At 36.4% G+C, this 25,481-nt stretch overlaps 2 protein-coding genes and 1 pseudogene across 2 annotated transcripts; all 3 read right to left on the bottom strand.

The window, feature by feature from the left end:
• Positions 1-440: 440 nt before the first annotated feature.
• LOC116258424 (nudix hydrolase 7-like) lies at positions 441-5,134 on the bottom strand. The gene is made up of 8 exons (XM_031635570.2): positions 3,800-5,134; positions 3,279-3,344; positions 3,052-3,189; positions 2,822-2,899; positions 2,199-2,249; positions 2,044-2,078; positions 1,432-1,543; positions 441-837 (listed from the first exon to the last, which is right to left on the bottom strand). Exons 1-8 carry the CDS (start codon positions 4,076-4,078, stop codon positions 655-657), a joined length of 942 nt encoding a protein of 313 aa, XP_031491430.1. The 5' UTR covers positions 4,079-5,134; the 3' UTR covers positions 441-654.
• A 6,513-nt stretch (positions 5,135-11,647) lies between these two features.
• LOC116259610 (nudix hydrolase 7-like) lies at positions 11,648-15,324 on the bottom strand (annotated as a pseudogene).
• A 2,583-nt stretch (positions 15,325-17,907) lies between these two features.
• On the bottom strand, positions 17,908-23,052 carry LOC116259609 (metal transporter Nramp5-like). Its single transcript, XM_031637467.1, has 14 exons — positions 22,846-23,052; positions 22,404-22,488; positions 22,254-22,294; positions 22,098-22,176; positions 21,895-21,999; positions 21,702-21,811; positions 21,426-21,603; positions 20,090-20,136; positions 19,501-19,674; positions 19,060-19,164; positions 18,881-18,995; positions 18,562-18,734; positions 18,372-18,467; positions 17,908-18,231 (listed from the first exon to the last, which is right to left on the bottom strand). Exons 1-14 carry the CDS (start codon positions 23,050-23,052, stop codon positions 17,908-17,910), a joined length of 1,839 nt encoding a protein of 612 aa, XP_031493327.1.
• Between the last annotated feature and the right edge of the window lie 2,429 nt (positions 23,053-25,481).

Below are 25,481 nucleotides of genomic sequence, written 5' to 3'. Positions count from 1 at the left end.
GCTCTAACAAATTTTTGCAATATTTAAAAAAAATGACAACAATTTGTAATTATCCTAGTAAGGATCGAACTTTTCATCAAAATTTCAAATAAGAACATCAAAGAAACTATCATTTAACATGAAAGAAGAAAATTTACTTACAAAGGTAAGTATGTAATTTAGTAATAAAAGGTAAAATTGAAAACAAAAACTGCAGCGGAATTTCTCTATATGAACGTTCACCTGAAGCCCGTATTTCATAGCTTTCATAAAAAAAGCAGCCTTTATTAAGAAAATAAAAATAGTTGTTCCATTTTTAAAACTATAAACAAAAAAGTCAGTCCAAAAATGGAATTTTTTTTATTGGTTATTTGCAAGTTGGGAGCAGTTAATTATGAGTTAAGCTAACTCACCACACCACATCAGTTCATAGAACAAATCCAAAAGACGACCAATTCAAAATTTGATATTATTCATAAATTTTAACATCACAATCACATGACCCTAACATTTTTATTTACACAGGAAGACTTAAAACCAACATTCTTAATCATCACATAGTTACAACCAATACTATTAAATATGAACATCTTTCACTTGGTTACAAACAATAACATAAACAAGGCCATAAATGAGAACAGAGTTACAGGCTGCTATTAATGGAAGAAATGGCTTCTAATTCAGTAATTCCTTGTCATTGAGGTATAATGAGTGCACAGAGGAGCTGGAGCGAACACTCATATGAGCAAATCCTGCATAGTTTTTGCTAGTCGTTGACAATATCATTTCAGCAATCTTCTTCATTGATTCACGTTTCTGGACAAAGGATTGTGCAGCGTATTCCTCAACGGGCATCCACTGAGTGAAACACAGAACTCAAGGAGATGAGGAAAAAGGATATGCAGTTGGGAGCAAAGTTCCAGGATAATCCAAGAAGACCCAAAAAGACATGCTACTATCTTTTTTCTTTTTGTTTGGGAAAGACAAGATATTGGGAATAAGATGAAACTGTTCTAATGTAAATAATTACAACAATGTTGATATTAATAATAACGACTGTGGCCATGTTCTCGAGTTGTATCTAATCCTTTGATCCACACGACTTAGAAAAAGCTTTTCTCATTAAACCAAGGATTAGGAAATCATTGTCAAACAAGATATGTAGGTGAAATTTATTCTCATTCAAAAGAAAAGAAGGGAAGACTCAAACTCAAATTTGAAGACTGGGTATATAGATAAGCTTGAAAGTAGTACAAAGACCTCTTGTTTGGTTCTGTCACCCGCTAAGTGCTTTAAGATTTGCATGTGAGAATATTATCTCCCATGAACGAGTAATATATATGCCGGGAGACTCGAATGAAGAACAAAGAACATGAAAGGCCGTACAGTGTGTGTGAAAGTAAGTGAGCTTCACAATCAGACTAGGGAATATCGAACAACTGATGAATTTACCTGGGCATCCAGAATTTCTGAATCTTGCTTTAGAATATCCGATGACTTCGGCTTCAAGATACATATGAAAAACAGATCAGATTTCTTGTTGAAGTGGGCTTTGTGACTTTCCCTGCAAGTTTTAGATCAAAAGATCTTGAATCAATGAAGGGAAGTTGTAGGAAGGAATTCAAAATTGTCCATTGCACTTTCATTTTACTACTACATTGTGTTATTTGCACAAATCTACTTTCAAGTCAAGAAATCTTTCAAATCTCAGAGGAATCTTCTCCAAGTCAATGCCATTATGGCTTCATGATTGGGTTAGTGACCAGTCTGCTTTTCCTTCTCCAGGAGCTGTGAAACCATTACTGTGTATTACAGCTGCTCAATCAAAGATTTCTTTGTTCTTAGATCTTTTGAAATTTCTTAAGGACCAGCTAAAATGCAGCCATGCATCCAATAATTGCCAAAGTATCCTAGAGATTCCCTCTAATGTTTCATAATTTTTTTTGTCAATATTTAGTTTGATAATTCGACCATATCTTTTCAGAATAATGACTCGTATAATTCCCTGCATGTCAAGTTATTTTGCTAGAGTTGCAAGCATGTGCATGTTCCTACAGTTCATACCTGAACCCAATGATTTCTACAAATTCAACTTCAACCTGATCCAATGAGAAAAGCAAGATTTTGTCAGTACAAGTGAAACTAACACCTGAGGCTTACAAGCTAAAACGAATGCGACAGATTAGTATAGAATCGAAAAGGAGAATGGAAGAACTTGCCCCGGTTTCCTCCTTCACTTCTCTTTCAGCTGCAGCAAACACATCCTCACCCTGCAAAGAAAAGTTTTCACTTTCATAATTAGTATCAATTATTTGCTACTCTTGAAACATAATGAAGATATTCGGGTGAGCAGGAGGCTTATCCCACTGTCTGAATGGGAAGTGAAGCTCCTCTCCCTACCCCCCTTCTCCTTGTCCTCTTGGTTAATAGCACAAGGTAAGATCACTTTCTCTTGCTTCAACTTGCACTTCGAGACCTACCCCTCCTTTTTGGCACATGAGCATAGCAAACCCAACCCCCTACTGCCACTAGCGGAGCCAGAAATTTTTTCTGGTGGGGGCATTCATTCAATAACTTTATTTCTTCGGGGCACTTATATGTGTAACATTCAAATATATCGAAACATTAATATATATATATATATATGTATGTATATTAAACTAATTTTGTGAGGGTGGTGTGGGCAACTGCCTACACCAGCCACCATGTGGCTCCGCAACCACCGCCCAAAGGTTGAATTGGAAACATGCTGCGCAGCATGTCCCAGCCTGCCCATTTGAGATATGCCCCTTGGGGCTTAACAAAGTGAAGATATCAGCAATTCATTTATAAAGACAAAGACCTCCTCGACGACTCCAGTAGGAATCTTCCATACACCAGAACCTCTGAAATGGCCAGACTTCTCTTGGACCACCAACACCTAAAATCATATTAAAAAATTAGAATCATATAATTTGTCACAAAAGATATTTTAGTTATAAATGTGCAACATTATATCAGAAACAGGTTGAACTTCCAAAAGAGAACATAAACAAATAAATCCTTGAAAGTCGCTTCATACAAGCCATGTACCTCTTTTTTGCTGTTTATGACAACAGATCCAACACCAAGTCTGTGTGTGGCATAAATTGGTAGAGTATGAGGGGTGCTGGGGAGCCAGTTCACAAGCATCAAATAAGTTGGCTCTGCATGGTGATACCAAAATCCTTCCTGAAAGTATTAAAAAAAGAATAACCAGTCATGTGCAGAAAAGAGTGCATTAAGGTTCTTGATTGTAAAGCTAAGGGAGTAATGTTAACCTGCACTGCAACAGGAACACAGCCCACAAATGTGAGAGGAATGTTGAGCCAAACTCCTTTCTTCCCCTAACAACAGAAAGACAGTTATTCATTTGAGTCATCTGTAGCCCTTTCCATGCAACAAAAATTATTCATTTGAGTCATCTGTAGCCCTTTCCATGCAACAAAAATTATTCATTTGAAAATCCACAAAAACTAACTATCGATAACGCTTCCTTTCCATGCATGTGGTGCTGAATACACGCTTAACATTGAATAAAAAAAATAAGAAAAACAGAAAGAAAGTGAACATCACACTAAAACTACATGCATTTTTCAACTTTCGTGCATGCAATGCTGAAATTTATAAAATTTAAATAACGAAAGCCTGAAAAAAAAAATTAGAAAAAGAATATTAATATTGGTTGCATAGCAAAATGGATTTGACGGTATTAAAATGAAATCCAACAAGATAAATCAAGCTAAAGAAGACTGTAAAAGTGGAGAATACCAATGAATGGAATGATGATTTAAAGAGCCACCTGCTGTTTCCATCGGGACATGGAAGCTCTAAGTCTGGAGGCAAACACCCCAACCTCCATATGCTCCTCGATCTTCACTGTCACCCCATCGTACCTATCTTCCTCCCCACTGAGCACTTCCATAACCTCTTCTTCTACTGAACTTGCCAACGTCGACATCCTACCACCGTATGTGACCTCAAAGGACCTTGGATCGCTTGCTAGATTATGATAACAAAAAAAAGATAACCAAATTGAATTTCTATATCCAAAACAATATGGCACCTTTTCAATTTTCATGTAAATGAAAATTTGTCCACACTTGCACGCATTTAATGATTCTTCCAAATAATGATTCGTTAGTGTTGATTAAGCTGACAAAGCATCGTAATAACTCGAATCTAATCTGAAGATACATTGTTATGATATTAACGTCTTATAACCATATCTGCAACCTTTTTTGATGAAATAATCGTATGTAATTTGATGATTATGTTAAAAAAACATACTTATTAAGAAATAAAGTCATTCCACTAATGTATTATTAACATCATAAGTTGACTGAAAATGAACCTGCTAAAAACAAAAAAGAAAAAGTAATCCCTCCTTCTCTCTCTCTCTCGTGTCTGTCAGTATCTGTCTTTACTCAACGAAGGCATGCTGTACCTCTTTAGAAGTGCATCGGTGTGAACCATGGTTAGTAACTACTATATATGTTAGCTAGTTGATCTCTCCAGATATATATTTTCAAAATTTTCAAACTATTTGGATGACACCTGGCTGTATATGTGTGTATATATATATATATATATATTTGTAAACTACTCGTGAATAAAAAAAAAAAAAACAATTGCCACATGAGCATTAGCGACAAAAAGACGAGGCTCGTGGAAGATATTCTGATGAGATTAAGATGGACGAGCAAATGACCTATTGCCTTTAAGATCAGAGGCGTTCTTTCCAGATTCCAAAAAAGGAACGCCGGGATCTGAAAGAAGAGCATGAGGAAAACAGGAGAAGGAGGCAATTCAAGCGCAACGGTGCGGGTGAACGAGATGAAGGTACGTGTGGCAACGTTTATCAAATAATTATAAAGCAACAGACAGACAGAAGGAGAGAAACACAAAAACGCTAGAAAGCAGCCAATGATCAACCAACCAACGAAAGCCTTTGAGTTAACGAGTTGCTGGAGCAGGAAAGGACCAACGTCCAACGCAAAAAAAGTTGAAACTTAGAAGACCACCTTTGAAATTCTTCAACTTCAGATACAAATTCGAAGCTGCTCATGCCTGATATTTGTAGAGCATAGAAGATTGCGAAGGAAGCAATGAAGGAAGAAGAAGGGAGAGAGAGTGTCGACGGTGACAGATGTCTGAAAGTTACCGATACTTTCCAAGTCACTGCACCCTAAAATATCAAACTTGGAAAGCAAGCGATACAATGCTTACGTGTCGTCTGAGCATTGTGTCGGCCTGACATCTAAAAGGTGCATGCTCCGACTCAAAAAAACTTGTGTTGGAGCTTGATTAAATTTAAAAATAATTTGTTAAATATAATTAATTGTAATAAAATATTATAAATATGTATAAAAATTAATAAAAAATTTAAAAAACCTAGGCCGGCCGTATAAATTATCGGGCCAGCCCGGGTCCTTTTTTTTTTTAGGTGACATCCGGTTCTTTGAAAATTGCAAGACAAGTCTACCGCATGATTTTTGGTGTTCAAGAATGGTAAATTAGCAGATGGCAATTTTTTGACACTTTTTTTGCCACTTTTTCAAGATATCAAACACTTTTTGTATTCATTTTTATTGTATTCGATATTTGAATTTGATATTATATGACATGAAATTATTTTAAGAAACAAGTCGTATCTGCTCATATCTTGGCTTTCATTTCACAAATTTTGTGAATTGAGAGTCAAGATTTTTTTTTTTTTCTTTCATGCGCTAACAAACCCAACAAAAGACAAAAAAACAAACTTTGGAGCCTTCAAATTTAAATTTTCATAAAATCCTATTGCATTTTTCACGAAACTTGTTTTTTATCTTTGTTTTTAGGTTTTTCAAGTTAGAAACCATAGTCTACAGTTAGAATATACATCAGTAGTTTTTCATATAAGTTAGTTGCTCAAATAATTTTTACTTGATTATTTTTTCTATTTTTAAAGATATTATATATTTCAAAATTTTAAACATGATATTTACACATCATATCGCCACATTGTGCATCGTCTTCCCTCGTAGGCTAAACGCTTCAATGCACTTCACAACATTGCTTTCAACCAAAAGATTGCAAAACTTTGTTGGAACTTAGAAATTAAGGAGTAATTTCAAATCTTACTTACAGTTGATATAATTAAACACAGTTAAACTGACGTGTGGTTCCCAGCTACCCTTGAGTCTTGGTGACTAAAACTAGAAAAAAGTTATATCTGCTGAGTCAATTCCACGTTCAATCCATTTGAAGATAATTTTAGAAGTCCATTGACTTGCTTGGTGGTGAAGAATTTCCTCATGGAGAATGAAGATACACATAACTTCAAAGGGGTATAGCCGTTACCAGTCATGCCTCAATTATTAATTTCTTTATCAGATTTGACTGAGTGGGTCTGAAATAAAATTTTATGGGTCCAGTCCTTGATGAGCCAGACTTGCGTTGGATATTTGACACACGGGCCGGCCCGATTAAAAAAAATTAGCAGGCCAACCTAACCCCAATTGGGTACTAGGGTATATATATATATATATATATATATATATATATATATATATATATATATATAAACTGAGCCATGACTCCGCCATTGATTTGTCAAAATTACAGCTGATTTGAGTCATCGGATCTTATTATTGATGTTCCAATGACACCTCTTTTTATTATCGATGCATATGGACTATAAGAAGCTGTATTGCTCCATTTCAGGCTATATAATCCATGTCGACTGGTACATTGCATAATTTTTAACACATTAAACATTAGGTCTTCCCAATTCCTAGTCCATGAGAAAGAGGGAGAGATTTATAATTTTAGGTTTTTACTGCTTCTACCAGTAATTTTGGTTTTTTATTTTTCAGAATTTATAGAGCATATCTGTAATTTTTTTTTATTTTTTCCTGATTTTTATGTAACTTTTGATTTTTTTTTTTGGTGAAGCCTAAACATATATATCTTGATCATAGAAATATTCTGTTACTGTCCTATCAACCTACTAAAAAAAATGGATCGAGTAGATTAATAGAACATTATGTAACAATGTGTTGCAAATGGCTCCTTAAAACATGAAACATTTGTAACTTGTAATTTTTTTTTTGGGCTTGTTTTATGTGCAAATTACAAAAACTTGCTGCATCTTATCGAAATTTAAGGGGCGTATTACTTATTTATTAAAATGTCTGAGGGACCAAAAGGTTATTTTAAATCTGTCGCTATACAATCTTCAACCACTTCACCAGCACTTATAAGATAATCTTATTTATATATTCAAATAATCTCATCCAAGAACTAAATACGGGTTTTAAACCCTTCGAATTAAGATTGCATGTACAAGGCTAGAATTTGTGGGAAAAGTGGATTTGAAGTTTCCGGATGTTAATCCGTTACACGCTCCAAGTTTAGAAATCCAACGGAACTGCCCTAAGAAATTAAGTCTCTTGCTTTAAATAATGAGGAAATTGATACTCTCGATGGTTCTCCATTTTTCAATTAATAATTCAGCCCATTTCCTGTCAATTGCTTCCAACTGTTCCACCTTATTTTTTTCTCTTCAAGATGTTTTCTTACTTACGTGTTTGATGGTCATAAGAAGGACATCGTGTCGTTGGATAAGTCCTGCTGGAAAAAGCGTTCAGATGCATGTATAAGATAAGGTCAATTTCATGGCCGCAAGACATTTATTGTGTTTGATGGGCACAGACAAAGTCTTCCTGATCCTGACCATGTATTAATTCTGAAACCATGGAAAATTTCATTGTGGAAAATGACGATCACATGCACACCCTTTCGTTGGTTTCTTGTTGCTTGCCTTCAAAGAAAGAAGGAAGAAACCACACAAACGTTGCGTTTGTTGACCTTGGATCTCAAATTTGTAGTAATCTGAGAGCGCCATGATTTTTTATATAACATTGATTTCAAATTCATGCCATCGAGATCATTTGTTTGCTTAAATTAAAAATCTTACATAACACAACTTTTAAAACCGCCGCGGATTGCAGCAAACATGCAGCTCAATGGGAAGCCGAAGAACAATTTGCATCTGTTCAAATCTCGGGGCCTGCCAGTCTTGTTCGACTCATCTCTCATAACATTAAAATTGCCCACGAGAGCACCGGGTTTTTGAAAATTCTGCAACAAACGCGTCAACTGACATTTAGAATACGGTGGGAAATTAAGGCTAGGCACCAGATCGGGCCACCACCGAGAATCCGGTACCTGGCCCGACTCATACCCGGACCGGCCCAAGTGGGCCTGATAAGCCCTATTCGGGCTCGATAAGTTAGTTTTAAATTTTGTTTATTAATTTACAAGTATATATATTTATAATATTTTATTATAACGATTTATATTTATATATTATTTTATATTAAAATATATTTTTAAATTTAATCGAGCTGGGCCGGGCCGGCCCAATGCCCAAACTTAGGTGAGAATGCTAATATATCTGAATTGAATTGCTCATATGACCAAGCAATTAAAAAAATCTTATATATATATATATATATATATAAGATTTGATTAAAAAATCATTTCGGATTCATATTTGAAAAATAACATCTGACTGGATTCAGATTTGAATTCAGGTATGCATAAATATCCGATCGGATTTAAATTCATATTAAATTTAGTTCTAGACAAATATCCTATACCCAATGCTCTTGCATTTAGAAAATTAGCCAGATCTGGTTCAAATTTGGATTCAGATTAAGATATGAATATAAAAATTAGATTCAAATTCTGAAAATAGATTCAGATTCGAATATGATTTTTCTTCAACAGTATTTGAATCCGAGTATATGAATGTTCAAAAAACTTGATACAACTAAGAGTATGTATATTGATTCGAATCAGATCTGTCGACATTCCTAAAATCTAGATTAATAAGGAGATACACACCCCTCCCACAATAGTCTGAATCCCTTCCTTAACAAATAAGTTATCCCCCACCAAAAAAAAAAAAAAAAAAATCTAATGCTAACATCCTTGAGTATAGCCCAAACAGTGCATCTCTTTTGCGTCACATGTTTAAGTTCAAAAAGCACATTTTCTTTATTTGATTATCAAGCGAAGTTGATTTGTTTTCTTTACAAAGGATTTAGTGGCACTTGAAAGGGGCATTTGATGGCCTGGAATTTTGATTTTAGAATTAAAATTATAGAAATAAAATTTCACCTTAAACTGGAATTAAAATGAAAATTGGAGTTTTAGTTTCTCTTTATATTTGACAGTTTGGGTTTTCATTTCAAACTGAAAATAATGTGTTTGATGAAACATAAATTAAAATTCTAAAATTGATGAATTAAAACCTTCATGACGTGTTCTCTAAAGAGACATAAACATTTCTAAAATTCTGCAATCATAATTCTACCGATAATTAGTGTAATTCTAATTTCATAAAAAAATGAAAATTTTAATTCTAATTATGGCCTCATCAAACACCCCCAAGCTTTCCTGGCGGGCATACAAATAAATGTGTTGTTCTCAAAGTTAAATTATTTGACAGAAAAATTATCAGTAATTGGAATGTGCAACTCCTTTCCTTTGGTTTCTTAATAATTAAGTTAGTACTGGATTTTATTAGTACAACATCAAATGTTTAAAGGCCATTTTCAAGAATGAATGTTGTCGAAACTTAATTGTATGATGAAAGGAGAGACAAATGAGCGAGTGATACTTTTTGTTAGCTACATTGCTTTAAGAATACTTTACTTTCTCAGCGATGAAGCCATTATCAATTGCTTTGGAAACACGGAAAGTAGGCAAGATTAATTATAGCACTTTATATTATAATAGTTTGATTTATGTAAGTCATGTCTAGCGTACAGGTTTTTTTGCTAGATATTGAAATTATGTAATTGAAGTTTCGAGAAAATAAAAAATAGCTTAAATATTAATAAAACGAAACATTTTTTTTAATATTTAAAAATAGTTAGGTAATGATGATCACATAGGGATTGGGCTGTGCCCAAGCGTCGAGATAGAGTAGGACTTGATTCAAAAAAGTTGAGCTTGAGCTCGGTTCGAGTTTCATAGAACGGGCTTGAGCTCAACTCAACTATGGAGTATTGAAAACAACTTGATTAACTAGTTTAACTCATTTCTATTAACATGTCTCATTTCTTCTAACTCGTTTAACTCGGCCATTGATTTAACTAGTTTACTCGTTTAACTAATTCAATTACGATGAACCACTTTTAGTTGAGCCAAGTCGAGTTCTTATAATTTAAACTTGACTCATTTAATATTTCGAGTATAAATTTAAGCTGGAGCTCCAGTCGAGTTTCTTCAAACAAGTTCAAAGTCGAATGGAAACCCCCATAAAAGTGCATGAGTCTAATCAATTATCGATCTTTCAAGTTCAACCCAAATTTTAGTGGAGATCGTTAGTTCAGGGAAGTGACAGCTGAAAGAAAGAGACTTCTCTTTTTTGTTCATCTTTTTGTTCTATGCTATGGCAGGTTCATCAACATAGGGGCAGAGCCCAGACGGGTGCAATAGAACCATGGCCATCCTTCAGATTAAAAAAAAAAAAACCATGTAATTGTAAAAGAAGTATTTAACTATATAAGAAATTTGAAAAAATAAATTTCAGCCCTCCTTAAAAATTTAAAACTATTGTTCATCTTATAAATAAAAAATTCCTAACTCTGCCCCTAACTATAGGATCGACTACCGAGCCCAGGCATTGATCGACATTGATTCACAGGAATGCCAAATTCCAGGATCACAAATCACAAGTTCACAGGCAAGATCCTTTAAATCTGGATTTATTTAAAAGCCTTAAAGAAGCTAATTAGCTTACAAATTGTTGATTAGACCTTACTGAAATGCTTCAGTAAATTGGTTCTAGCTTCACGTTCCAATTTTTCTCTTCTGAAGATATAGAATGCAGTGATGAAGATGTGATTGTGAGTCCCATCAAACCATCCCATAGCTAGCTTTGGTTCGTGTGTGTGTGTATATATATATATATATATATATATATATATATATATATATATATATATATATATATATATATATATATATAAGCAAAGCAAGCGATAGTATGACAACCGGATGTGAATAAGGTTATTAAGATCTTTGAAAAATTTTCTTGCAGGACTATGTTCAAGGCCTGCCTGCCACATACATGGAATGGTTACATGTTCCATTTATGTTTTGATATGATCAAGTTTTCTTTTTTCACAAATCTCCTTTTCTCGGCCGTAAATTTTGCTAAAACCTTAGAAAAGTAATCACTTTTTCTTGTAATTTCTAATAAGAACAAGATTTTTCAGAAAAATTACCGAACAAAGTGCATAAGAAACTTTCGTTAACATGAAACGAAAAGAAAAAAAGAATACATACAAAGGTAAGCACGTCATTTAAGTAGTAAGAAAGCTAAACTTGAAGAAAGAAAAATTGCAGCTAAAGTTTCCTATATAAATGTTCACTACGCGCCTTCAAGAAGAAAACAGAAAAAATGTTTCCCACTTCAAAATTAGATAAGCTGACTCACCACACTAATCAGTTCAATAAGAAACTCAGAACAAGTCCAAAAATCAATCAAACAAATTTGTAATTTATTCATCACAGCGTCAACAATCTGCTATAAATAATACAATCAGTACAAGCTTTACTTTGCAAACAAGGCCCCTTTTTCCCTTTCCTTGCTTATTGCCCAAAACATTTTTCTTTACATAGGAAGAGTAACAGCCAGTATTCTTAAACATCTGTCTCATTGTCAACACTGTGAATACCTTCACTTAGTTACAGGCAATAAATATAAACAATAACGCCACAAAGGAATACTACAGGCAACCACTAATTGAAGAATTGGCTTCTAATTCATTAGTTCCCTGTTATTTAGGTACAAGGAATGAACAGAGGTGCTGGACTGAACACCCACACGAGCAAATCCTGTGTAGTTTTTGTTCGTCTTTGACAGGATCAGATCGGCAATCTTCTTCATTGACTCACGCTTCTGGACAAAGGGTTGTGCAGCGTATTCCTCAACAGGCATCCACTGAGTGAAACATAGAATTCAAGGAGATCAGAGATATTCTGAAAGGAAAGAAGGATATTATCGCAAGTTCCAGGATAATCCAAGAACAGCCAATAAGACAGGCTACTAAATATATATACATATTTTTATGTTAAGATACTATCTTTTTTGGAGTATGGTCTTGGACTCGAATATGTAACAAAGGGATGCTGGGAAGATGATCAAATTATTTTAATGTGAGTAATTATAACAAAATTGATATTCATATTAGTGAATGCAACCATGCTGTCTCAAGTTGTAGTTGCTTCTTTCAAACATTACTTAAAGACATTTTTTCCCATTTACCGAACATTAGGAAATTAATGTCAAACAAGACATGCACATTAAACTTATCCACTTTCAGCAAAAAATGGAAAAAAAATGAAGAGATTGGAAACTCAAATCCGACGACTGGCGATACAGATGATCTTGGCACTAATGCCAAGTACTCTTCTAGTTTTGTTCTACCACGGCAAGCAAGATACTTTAAGGTTTGTATATTAGAATGTCTCCATAAATGGTGAATGAGCAGGAAGACCGCAGCCTTCTCGAAACGAAGAAGAAAGAAAATGAAATTGAAACACATTGTTTGTGAAAAGTGAATAGTTAAGCTTCTGAATCAAACTAGGGAATGGCTACCAACCAACCAATGAATTTTACCTAGGCATCTAAAATTTCTGAGTCCTGCTTTGTAATAGCCAACGACTTCGGCTCCAAAACACATATAAAGAACAGATCGGATATCTTGTTGAAGTGGGCTTTGTGACTTTCCCTGCAAGTTTTAGATCAGAAGATCTATATTCAATGGAGGAAAGTTGTAGGCAGGAATTCAGAATCGCCTAGCACTTCAATGCACTACTACATCGTGTTATATGCAAAAATCTACTTTAAGTCAAGAAAAATTTGTGATCACAAAGGAAACTTCTGCTTTTCATTCCACAGGAAGATGCCATGATGGCATCCAAACAGCTGAAAAAACCATCACAGGTTATTAGTAGAGCTACTCAATCGAGGAGTATACATATGACTTTTAGCATCTTAGAGGTTCATATTGAGTCTTACAATTGGACAGTACTTTTTTCTTAATAAATCACTTTTTTTTTCTTCCTATTTCTTGTTCTTTGCTTCAACTGAATGAATGTGCATGTGTTTATTGCAGTGATGGAGACAGGATTTTTTGGCCAAGGGGCACTTTGAGTTGCCAACTTAAGTCTGATGTTGGCATTGACATGTGACTGAACCAGCAGCGGAGCTACATATGACTGCTCACGCCAGCAAAATTTTTTTTATTTATTTTTACATAGATTTTTTATAATTATTTACTTCTTTATGTATGTCGTGCCCCTTCAAAAATGAGAATTTTTATAATAGTGCCCCACAACAAAAAATTTCTAGCTCCGCCACCGGACTAACCAAGTCCAGCTTTACTGCAACTAGATTTTTGAAGGCCTGGTGTGGACGCCGGCCCACACCGACCACATTGTCCATACCTGAACCCAATGATTTCGATGAATTCAACTTCGACCTGTTGCAACGAGGAAAGCAGGATTATGTCAATACAAATGAAACTAACACCTGAGGCTTAAAAAGAAAATGAATGAGACGCAACATATAAAAGCTGCAATGGGAAGAGTTAGAAGAACTTGCCCCGGTTTCCTCCTTCACTTCTCTTTTAGCCGCGTTATACACATCCTCACCCTGCCAAGAAGTGATTCAATTTCTATAATTAATATCATTGGTGTGCTAAGATCTTGGAACAAATTGAAGATATTGGCAAGTCATTTATAAAAGCCGCGAACCTCTTCAACAACCCCAGTAGGAAGCTTCCATACACCAGTACCTCTGAAATAACCAGACTTTTCTTGCACCACCAACACCTAAAATTATGTTTATTCACAAATTTGAATCATATAACTACCCAAATGATAGATGATAGATCAGACTATGAATGTGGAACATTAAAAAGTTTGAAGTACTTTGAACTAAACAGAAGAGAGTAAAAACAAAAGAATCTTTGAAACCCGCAGATTTGTACTGCTTCTTAGCTCAATGATCAGCAGCTTCTACACATTTATGAAGTACAGAGGCAGCATTTTACATTGTAAAATTTCAAGCCATGTACCTTTTTTTTGCTGTTTATGACAACAGCACCAACACCAAGTCTGTGTGTGGCGTAGATAGGCAGAGTATGAGGGGTGCTGAGGAGCCAATTCACGAGCATCAGATAGGTAGGTTCTGCATGATGGTACCAAAATCCTTCCTGCTATCAAAGGAAAAAGAATATTCACCAATCTTGTGCAGAAAAGAATGCATTAAGATTCCTGATTTTGTAGTTAAGAGAGTATTGTTAACCTGCACTGCAACGGGAACAAGCTCAGCAAACTTGAGCTTAATGTTGAGCCAAACTCCTTTCTTGCCCTAACAACAAAACGAAAGTTATGTTGTTCACATATATGAATTTTGTATAGCCATTTATGTGAATGCAACAAGTCCAGTGTTGAGCCATAAATTTTGGTCAGGAGGCACATATATGTCAATTTTTAATTGAGAAAAATGGATTGGGAAAAAATATCATCCTTATAATGCCCAGCAGTGGCGGCAGGTGTGGCAATTGCCCACACAGACCCACAAAAAAATGCTTATTTTCGCATTGATACTTCAAGGTAATTTTTTTCATTGTATATTGGTATCTCTTAGAAATTATAATTTTATAACGAAATGTATCTCTTAACGATTATATTCTTGAAATATATGCTCTTACAACACAATTTTGTTGTTCTAAAAACACTTATATACTAAGATGATGTCCCACATTTAGTGTATATATACTTACAACACAATTTTCTTGTTTTCAAAAAATATATATACAATAATTGTGTGTCTATATATATATATATATATAGGAATTGAATCAACATTTATGGCCGAATGGTTTTTAAAATTTTGTGATGCTGAAAACCATAGCAAAAGATGCATTTTAATTGCATAGAGAAATGGATTTGACCAGCCTTACTAAAATTCCACTAACTGACAAGATCAATAAAAACTGAAGCCGTTTAATTGTAAAAAGTGAAATATCGATGCCGTTGAAGGAAACGATGATGCATGTCGCAATATAAAAAGATGAGCGAATAACTGAGGAAGAGAGTCACCTGGTGTTTCCATAGGGACATGGAAGCTCTAAGTCTGGAGGCAAACACCCCAACCTCCATACGCTCCTCTATCTTCACTGTCATCCCATCGTACTCATCTTCCTCCCCAGTGAGCACTTCCCACGCTACCTCCTCGCTTGAACTCCCCGACATCGACTTCCTTCCCGATATCAGCCCACAGGATCTTAAACACCAAACTGCGAAAGGGAACAAAAAAAATGCAACTAGTTGTGACCTGAATGTCTTAAAACTCGTATCCGCACGTAAATTGTTCATGAAATAATTATACAAGTCATAAAATCGTATTGCATTAACATATATAATCTACATCTTAAGATGACTTAGATAAACAACTTAATACTACCCGTGGATGTGCACATAAATATAAAGCTATAAACTATGTCTACTTGATCTGTGCGATGTATATACTATGGTTACTTTCTGCTGAACTATTTGTACGTGACGCGGTAGATGGAGCATTCTCCTTCACCAGCTCACCGCTTGGAGTCGAAGGTGGATGTTGCTCCATGATACACCCCTCAATTAGAGTATCGAGCTATCAATAGTTGCAATTCATAAGAGTAGCACTCACAATAATCAAAATGACAACCAGTTTCTCACCAGTTGATGACAACCAGTTTCTCACCAGTTGGTTAGCCCAAACGTCCCCTCGAGAGTACTAGCGTTGTTAAATTACCACATAGTAATGCAACTGATGAAAGATAGAAACCCAAAGGACTACAAAACCGTCAAGGATGGATCTTTTGTGGAGATGGCCATGAAATATTTTGGAAAATTCAACCGACGGAAACTCTACTTTTGAAGTTCTTCAACCTCTGCGGAGACATGAAGAGAAACCGCTAATTGTTGAGATCTGGTGAATTATGAGGGTCTCGCCTGCTCTTTAAATAGCAAGGCAAGGAAGAAAGTAGAAAGAAAGCGAGGGGGGAGAGAGAGAGTTCAAAAGGAAAAAGACAGCCAATTGCGTCGTTGACCGACTTTTTGTTAGTGAATCGTATAATATTCCTAGCAATTTTTTGGCGAATCTGCAAGCCATTCAAGGAAGCTCCTCAGGCCCAGATGGGTGCTCTTTCGCGGAACTGTCCCTGCATAATTTATTCTTGTCCTCGGCTTCAAAAGCGAGAAGAGGGAAGTGCAGTGCATTGGAAAGAGCAGACGAAGAAGAAGATGAAGAAACTTGCACACAATTACAAAGCACTTGGTTGAGAAAAACCGGGGAAATTACATACAATTACAAAGCACATGGTTGAGAAAAATCTGGAAAAGTGAGTACTCCAAACCCCTTTGTATGACACGGTGCCCCACACGGGTGGAACAAAAAAAAGTTTTTTATTGAGAAGACCAAATAATATTTTCAAAATTTGTAGGGGAGCCAAATAATATTTTTCAAAAAATTGACATGAGTCGTATTAAAATTTTTCAAAAATATAACTATACAATTTTTGTATGAAGTAGGGCTATGACCCCTGCTGGCCCCTGATGTCCACAGTCAGGTGTACTGTGTCACGTACAGAGACCCAAGACATCAATAATCTACTTTCCCCAACCATTAAATGCCTCTCACGTATATTCCATGCCTGCACACATGAAATAGAGAGGGAGAGAGAGTTTGCAGTTGCTTCCTCAGCTCTACTTGGGAGGGTGATGCGTGGGCCGATTCCTCAATTCAGTCAAGTATTCAAATAGCCATAATGTATTTTTACTGCAGCTAAATCGGGCGATTCTCGGCAAATCAGGGCCAAGTCAGGGGCGAGCCAGCCTAGACCTTGACTCGTGGCCGAATTGCTGAGCTGACTCGAGCGATTCTCGAGTCATCCCAACAAGTTTGCCAACTATGGTGGATTGCATTTGCATAATTGGATGTCTTTTGTTTCCTAATCCTCCTTTTGAGCATCCTGCTTCTCAAAATTGAAGGTTACTAGTTCTTCCATTCCTCCACATCGCATCAACAGCTTTCTTCTAATTATGGTTGGAGAACGTGAAAATATATATCATGCTGAAACCATCGCCTGTGTTCCTCTTAGTTTTCAGATGATTCTATTGCACAACCAAACGTGTAATATAGTTTCTTCCTCTTCCTTCCATTGCTTGCCTTTGAAGGTAAGTCTACAAGACTTCCACACCATGTGCTGAATTTGTTTTGGCATTGGACCCTCCATTCCATGAATGATCATGTTTAGGGATGATCACACAACATATATGCACCTCCAAAAAAGGTGAGAATTGGGTTATTTTAGGATTTTTTTTCAAAAAGAAATATCATTTTAGACTTTTAACTTTTCTCTATATTTTCTTTTGTTTTCATGAAAAAGGGTTTGTTTGTTTATCACCAGAGTCATTCTGGTCATTACGCAAGATGATGCACAACCACCACATGGGTATTAAAAACGGTCTGTGATGCAGAAATCCTTTATGGCGCTTGCTTTTAGCAACAACTATATATATAGGACGCTTTTCAGCTGCAAATGTTTAGTTTTTAGTCATCCGTGCATCCATAATTCAGCAGATTTGAATCCTTCTATATGTGTGAGTGTGTGTGTGCGCCTGTCACGGAAGAGGTACATATTTTTAAAGTAATGAAATAATTTTCTATTATGTTCATTTGTTTGATTGCACTGATACTGGTACACGGCGTATCCCCAATTTGATTATACAGAAAAGAAAGGAAAAAATAATAAGGGCAGCATATAACTCGCCATTTTTGGGTCTTCTAGATTATTGACTCTCCGCCATCTCTACAAGATCCTCTCTGTGTGGTATCTCCTCTTCTTCCTCAATGGTCTGGCCCATGGAGTCCTTTCTGGTTGCCATTGGCAGTGGCGGCGGCGTCTTGTCTGTGGTTACATCAGCCTTCTTGAAGATAACATAGACGGCTGTTACAAGGTAGACAATCATAATGGGGAACACCGTGATCCCTATTATCACTGACGCAGCCTTTGGCAACTTGTTGTTGACCAGCCACTCAACAAAGCCTACGCTTAGATAGTAAACATTGATTCCTACTGCACATAATCCAAGTATCCATGCTGCAATTATCACCTGCAACAGAAAAAAAAGGGCAAATTTGAACAAAGGACGTTTTTTTGCATCCACAGCACTTTTTGTGAAACTAATCACATGGATATGGTTTTTATATATGGTCTTTATAATTATGAAATTTGGTTGTGAATGAAGCTTACAGCTATATGGTTCTTGTATGAACGCATCTTCTTCCTGCTGCTGGTGAACCTGAGGAGGGGCAGTATGGTAAATGGGAGCTCAAAGGAGAGCATCATCTGCATTCAGAATATGCAACTCTTGTTAATCCCAACAAGAAATCCATCAATAGCATCAACATATATGTATAAAGTTTCATTTTCATAGACTAACTGTGTCTTGGCATTCAGATGGAGGATATCTGAAATACATACTGATGATATGATGATTAGTCGAGCGCAAGCTGATGGACCTCCAACTAGAGCAGCTATCAAGCTTGGTAGGATTGCAGCTCCTCTTGTCACAACTGTTGTGATCCATTTCTTCATCTTCTTTTGAAGGAAGCCCTGAAAAAATTACCATTTCGGCTTAGCATGATAAAAAAGATGCAAGTCCAAACAATAGAAGTGCAAGAAACAGGTGGCTATGTATAGGACTTTGTTTCATGTAATCCTAATTGGATATGCGTATGGATCTTCATGCTTAGGTCTACTGTTGTCTGTAGATGAAATAACACCACCCAAGTTGGCGGCATCCATGAATCTATACAGTTCCAAGAGATCTCCATAGATGGCCCTGAGGATCCAAAACATGATGCCGGGATTGGTCTAAAACATAAATCAAACTGAAGATTTCATGAAAATGTATGCATCCCACGTATCTCAAACTTACTTGCGTGACATATTGCCCAGAACATCCAACAGTAAGAGCAGAGCGTTGTGCTGATGCCAATATTGAGATGCCATAGACTAGTCTGCTCCATTTTCCTAATACATCCTGCCAAAGCAATTATTGTGTTATTGTCTTAATATTTACCTTGAATTTTATTACATCTTAATAAAAATTCCGACTATCTGGATACATATATATAAGAATTGTAATAATCCGGATGCCAGACATTGTTGCAGGATATGTAATTAAAAACCAAAAATATAGTACTTCAGCTGCTACAGCTTAGCTTTCAGAAAAATGATGTTTCATTTTTAGTCATCCGGCAATATTCAGCATATTTGAATTCCCCCTCTCCTTTTTGCTCAGGGTTTGTGTGTGCATGTGTGTGTGAAGTTCTAATCAAGTTTAACAAAGATGGGTTGTTCGACCGGCACTTTGTACCTTCAATAAGATGGCCGCATTGTATAGAGTAAGGTCCTTGCGTGCAGCTGCTGATGCCGGCGAGGTACTACTTGCAAAGCTTATGCTTCCAGCGACAACGACGGCAACGATTTTGATGAATAGGGCCAGGGCCATTGGTGGTGCACTCTCTATGCCGAAATATCGGCAGGCATCCTGGTGCATACGCAAGGAAAAGCCGGCAGAAGTGAACTAGTGAATCAGATAAACTACCACGCTACAGGCACACGAGATACAAGTTTACTAAGTTTTAAAATCAAACCCATAAGAAAGTTGAGAGTTCTCTTCCTTGAAAGTTGTGAGTGCTTTTTGGTATATATATATATATATATATATATATATATATATATATATATATATATATATATATATATATATGTATATATGTATATATATATATATGTTTCTCTTTCGAAAAAACTAAGAAGGGATAAAAATTATTCCTTTTGACTTTGAAATAGATTGATTAGAAGAACTTGATTATTTTTTTAATGTCCATATCTCTGAAACCCCATGTATGTATGTGTATTTGTGAAGAGAGAGAGAGAGAGAGAGAGAGAGAGAGACTTACATTTATTCCTTTGACAGACTGAGGAGGTCTTCTTGTGAGAACCAATGCTGAATGAATAAACAGGTTATGCCTAAGGAAAGAGATAAAACGGGTTCGCTTTGTCAGTCATGCAACGCTATACATAGATCTCACAATTAATTACGTAATTCAAGATCCCTTGTCACGATTTCTGCATATGAGTGATCTCCATTGTTATCAACACCACAAGCATCCCATGCAATGGTTCTCATGGGCATCCGGCCGGCCCGGCCTACGGTTCGATGTTTGAAACCTGAGTTTGAATCCTGCTCGGCTAAAATAAAAATTATTTTTAATATAAAATTTTTAAATATAAAATATATTTTAATAATAAAATATATATTATTAATAAAATAAAAATAATATTAAAATTTTATGAGGTCAGCTCAATCTAGCTTTTACGGGCGGGGTACCCGTGGGATACCTGGTCCCATGCACACCTCTAGTTGAGGTCCCGTCCCCATGTCAAGTTTTATAATTGAGTTGAATTCGAGTTACCTGAACTTGGGTCGATTGCATTGGAGTAAGTTCGTTTAATTTGCTGTTTTCTTTTATAATTTTCAAATGAAAACAAAAAAAAGTGATCAAATCAAATAAACAAGTTTAAACAAGTGGAGCTTGAACTGAGACCTACTCTATTGGGTAGAGTTTAAGCTAACCTCGAACCAAGCTCGAAGCCGCACAATATATGGAATCGAGTTATGGCTCATGTACGTACCTAGACTGGGGGTGGATTTTTGATAACGATCCTCAAAATCTAATAAGAACATGCATAATTAGGGGTGGGCATCCGGCCGGCCCGGCTCGCGTGGTAAAACAGGGTCAGCCTATCGGGCTCGAGACTCAGGTCCCTGCTTCACCCGGCCCGGCCCAGTCATAATAAAAAAATATTTTTTAATTATAAAATATTTTTTAATATCAAATATATTTTTAGTAATAAAATATATATTATATTTAAAAATAATTTTTTTATTATTATTAACGAGCTGAATCGGGCCAGACCTGAGCTGGGTCCCAGCCCCACCCTTGGCGGCCCCGTCCGGCACCCACCCTTATACATAATGGCATGTTACATATTCAGGCCTTTAGCGTGTTGTGACTGTCTTCTTGGGGTTGGTTGAGCATGGAACACTGAGAACACTCCCAAAAACGCACTGGACACAGCGTTCTTTTGTCCAATTTTTGCACTGGAGATATGGACAGTGTGGGCTTCCTAGAACAAGCTTGTTCGAGGCTTCAACGACCAAATATCTGTGCATCCGACCTCAGAAGGAACAAAAAACGAAAAAACAAAGGGGAGATGGGGTTTATAACTCACGGCATGATAAGAGCTCTAAGAAGGCAATGCCATTAGCTACGGTGTCTCGATTCTTAAATCCAGGGATGAAGCCTTTAAACACCTCCGAAGGCTTGGGCTTCATGTATGGACGCTTCCCAACGAAGCACGCAGCTATCACGAACACCACCATTGCCAGCGCCATTTCCACCTTCCGGAACTGCCATGAATGCAGAATCACCTCTCATTAGAACCACCGCTCTCTCTCTCTCTCTCTCTCTCTAAACTTAATAGAATGATGGGAAATCCATTAATTACCCCATATTTTTGCAGTCCAACAATAATAAATGGAATCAAGCCTGTAAGCAGAATACCAACCCCGACGGGAATATGCAGCAATATGTCGAGAGCAAAGGCTGTTCCAATGACTGGTTCAAGTAGAAAAGAACCAATTTAAATACATGTTGGAGAGAGAGGTTTTGCTTTGTCATATCTCTTTTGTCCTTCATACCTTCTGATATGTCAGCTCCTATAACAGCAGCCTCAGCAATTATCCAGAAGCAATAATTCAAATATTTGGGGTATTCAAGCCTATAATGCTCTGCAAGATGCATTCCTGCACATTCCAAGCAGCTATATAAGCACCTTCTGGTCACTTTGAGTTTGACCTCAACATCGTCTTGTTTACTGGTTAATGAGCGATGAAGCACGTACCTGTTACTACTCCAAGATTGGCTGCAAGAGACTGGACTAAGAAAACCAGGATGAACCCAAGAAGGATAACCCATAGCAACTGCAAAAGGAAATCAAACTAAGAAATCTGGCGTCTCCCTTCTCTTAAATAGTCTATTGAAGATTTTTGAAGCATACCTGGTACTGATTTTGTGATGCAGTTTGGAACAATGTTTCCACTGCACGTCCATTACAGCAGTTGACATGATCTTTAATTAAAAACTTTCCACATGAAATATTTCGGGTGATGAAAATTAAACACAGCAACTAAGAAAATTTCTATCTTACCGCTTCCGGGATCTATAAAAGCCATGCAAACGAGGAATGCAGGTCCGATATGTGAGATCAGCCTCTTCCATCCTGGCCTGTGGTTCTGTTTCAGAAACCCAAATGTTAAAGCATGCAAATCTTGAACAGCGGAAATGAGCTACGATGAAAAGGAAGAGAGGCCATGCTTTGCTTCAAAGAAGGTTTTCCATTTTCACTTGTGTGTATATTACCATTAACTATAATCTTGAAATAAGTTTTAATGAATTCAACTTTGGAAAATCAACTTGATTTTCTCACATGCAGACACGTAGTCTCATAGCCATAACTATGTAGATATGTAGGACTCACATATCAGAGAAAGAAGGAAAGGAGCTTTCCGCCTCCTGGTTGCTGTTTCTGCTTGAGTAACTCAAAGGTTCAGCACAGAGAGAGGGAGAGAGAGAGAGAGAGAGAGACCAACCTCAGGCAGATGCTCTGGTTTGTCGCCGTGCTCAGGCTTCTGATACTCGTTAGCCTCTAGATCGTCTTTCGCCGAAGGAGCTCTGCTGGTACTCTTCCCCTTTGAGGAAGTAGCTTCCCTCTCGAGAGTCTTCATCGCTTCAGCCTCACCCGATACTTGACCTCCATGACTAATTCCTGTCATCTCTGGCTCTTCTTTTGCGTTCATCTTCTACAGACCTAGCAGATGACCATGCAGGCATGGTAAATTCCCATTTCGTATTTATACCTCTCTCAAAACCCCCACACAGCTTCAACACCTCCCCAAATCCATTCATTTGGCTAGAATTTGTGGGAAACGCTTGCAAATTAAGATTGCATGTACATCGTTATGATATTAACGTCTTAAAACCATATCTGCAAGCCTTTTTCATGAAATGATCGCATGTAATTTGATAATTATGTTAAAAAACCTACTCATTAAGACATGAAGTCATTTCGCTACATAATTAACATCGTAAGTTGGCTGAAAATGAACAAGCTAAACAAGTTAAATATATGTATATGTTTGATATTATCATGTGGCTTACAAATAAAAATCTATCCCACATGAGCATTAGCGACAAAAAAGCTAGGCTCGTCAAAGAAATTTTGATGAGATTAATAGATGGACGAGCACATGACCTATTGCCTTTAAAGATCAGAGCGTTCTTTCCAGATTCCAAACAAGGAACGCAAGTCAATCGCAACGGAGCGGGTGAACGAGATGAAGGTACGTGTGGCAACGTCATCAAATCATAAAGGAACAGACAGAAGGAGAGAAACACAAAAACGCTAGAAAGCAGCCAATGATCAACCAACCAACGAAAGCCTTGAGTTAACGAGTTGCTGGAGCAGGAAAGGATCAACGTCCAACGCGAAAAAGTTGAAACTTAGAAGACCACCTTTTAAATTCTTCAACTTCAGATACAAATTCGAAGCTGCTCATGCCTGATATTTATAGAGCATAGAAGATTGCGAAGGAAGGAATGAAGGAAGAAGAAGGGAAGGAGAGTGTCGACGATGAAAGATGTCAGGACAGATTAAAGTCACCGATACTTTCCAAGTAACTGCACCCCAAAATGTCAAACTAGGAAAGCGAGTCGATACACGAGTTTGGTTGGGCACGCCCGCTCCTGAGGTGACGTTCGGTTCATTGGAACACTCTAAATCGGCAGTGGTGAAGTTAGAAATTTTGTGAGAAAAGCACCATTCAAAATTTTCAACCTTGATAAATAACAATGAAGCTAGATTTTTCAAATAAAGGGGTCATTTGGCATTTAATAAATTGTTACTGTATAGTGACTTTGCTCCAAAATTTTGGATAAGTTCATAAAATACTACAGTATTTCATGGATCTGCGCTAGTTTCACTGAATGGTAACAATTTGTTACTAGAGATCGTTGCAAAGACAAAATGGTGGATATGGATATATGAGGATGGTCCACATGACACCAGCTAGCACTCAGTGGAAAATTAATTGCATGAAGCAATGTCTGATTAAACATACTGTAGTATTGCATCAGAAGTAGTTAGGTTTTTCAGGACCCATTAAGTTGCTTGGTCTGAAAGCATTCCTCGTGAAGAATAAAGGCAATAGCATCAAATTAAGGAGAGAAAGTTGCGTCCAAATGGAGGAAATGACATTTTGGTAATTTGTTAAAAAAAAAAAAATTCTATAGTCTTTTTATTTTTTTATTTCTATTTTTGTCTTTACAAAAAGTTTGAGTGTGAAACTAAGAGGGTTTTAATTATTCACCATACCGACGCTGGCATGTTAATCATACTGACGCTGGCGTATATAACCATTAAATTAAGTTTGGACTAAGAATATTCCGTGTATAAGGTCAGAACTTTGGAAAATATTTACAAGTTGATGAAGTTTTAAGAACGTATGACGCTTTGGTTGCCTTCACATCTCATGGGATGTATCCACAAATGATTACTTTTTCTACGATTCCGTGTATACATGAAAATACAGTGTCCTTGCCTTTCTATTTTACTGTCCAGATAATAATCTGGCAGGAATACCTTTTCCTTTAACGAGTCTCCCTTCAAAGGTTCACCTTAAATTTTTTTTTTTAAAAATTACGTGTTAATTTAAAAAAATTCACTTGTTCTAAATAATTTTTTTTTTAAAATGATATTTGAACTCTAATAAAAAATTTAGAAACTTTAATTGTGTCCAATCCCCAGGAAAGACTCATATGGCGGCGCAATCACTTTTCAGGTAACATTTTTTCATTTTTTGTCACATTTTTTGTGAGAGCATATCTATTGCATGCACCCAACGCCTCAATCTCCTCAAAGACCGCAGCCGTATTCGAGTTAAACCAATTTGAATGGGCATGTGTCCAACACAAACCCGTTTCCAAAGAAAATTATCGAAATACCAACAAAAAAAAACACAGGAAATAAATAAATGAATGAATTGTAAAATCTAACCGAAACGGAGAATATTTGAAAGTACATTCGTCGATTAGAATATTATACATTTATCGTTTTCTCATACTTAATATTTTGAATGTATACTGAAAGTCTGAAACTTGTTTGCCAATTTGAATATTTTGACGGAAAGTGACGATTCTTAAGCGACCGTGAAAATGTCATAGCTTTCGA

This window comes from Nymphaea colorata, chromosome 8 (genome assembly GCF_008831285.2).
Source record: "Nymphaea colorata isolate Beijing-Zhang1983 chromosome 8, ASM883128v2, whole genome shotgun sequence".
NCBI lineage: Eukaryota > Viridiplantae > Streptophyta > Magnoliopsida > Nymphaeales > Nymphaeaceae > Nymphaea > Nymphaea colorata.
This window is presented reverse-complemented; position numbering and strand designations above follow the sequence as displayed.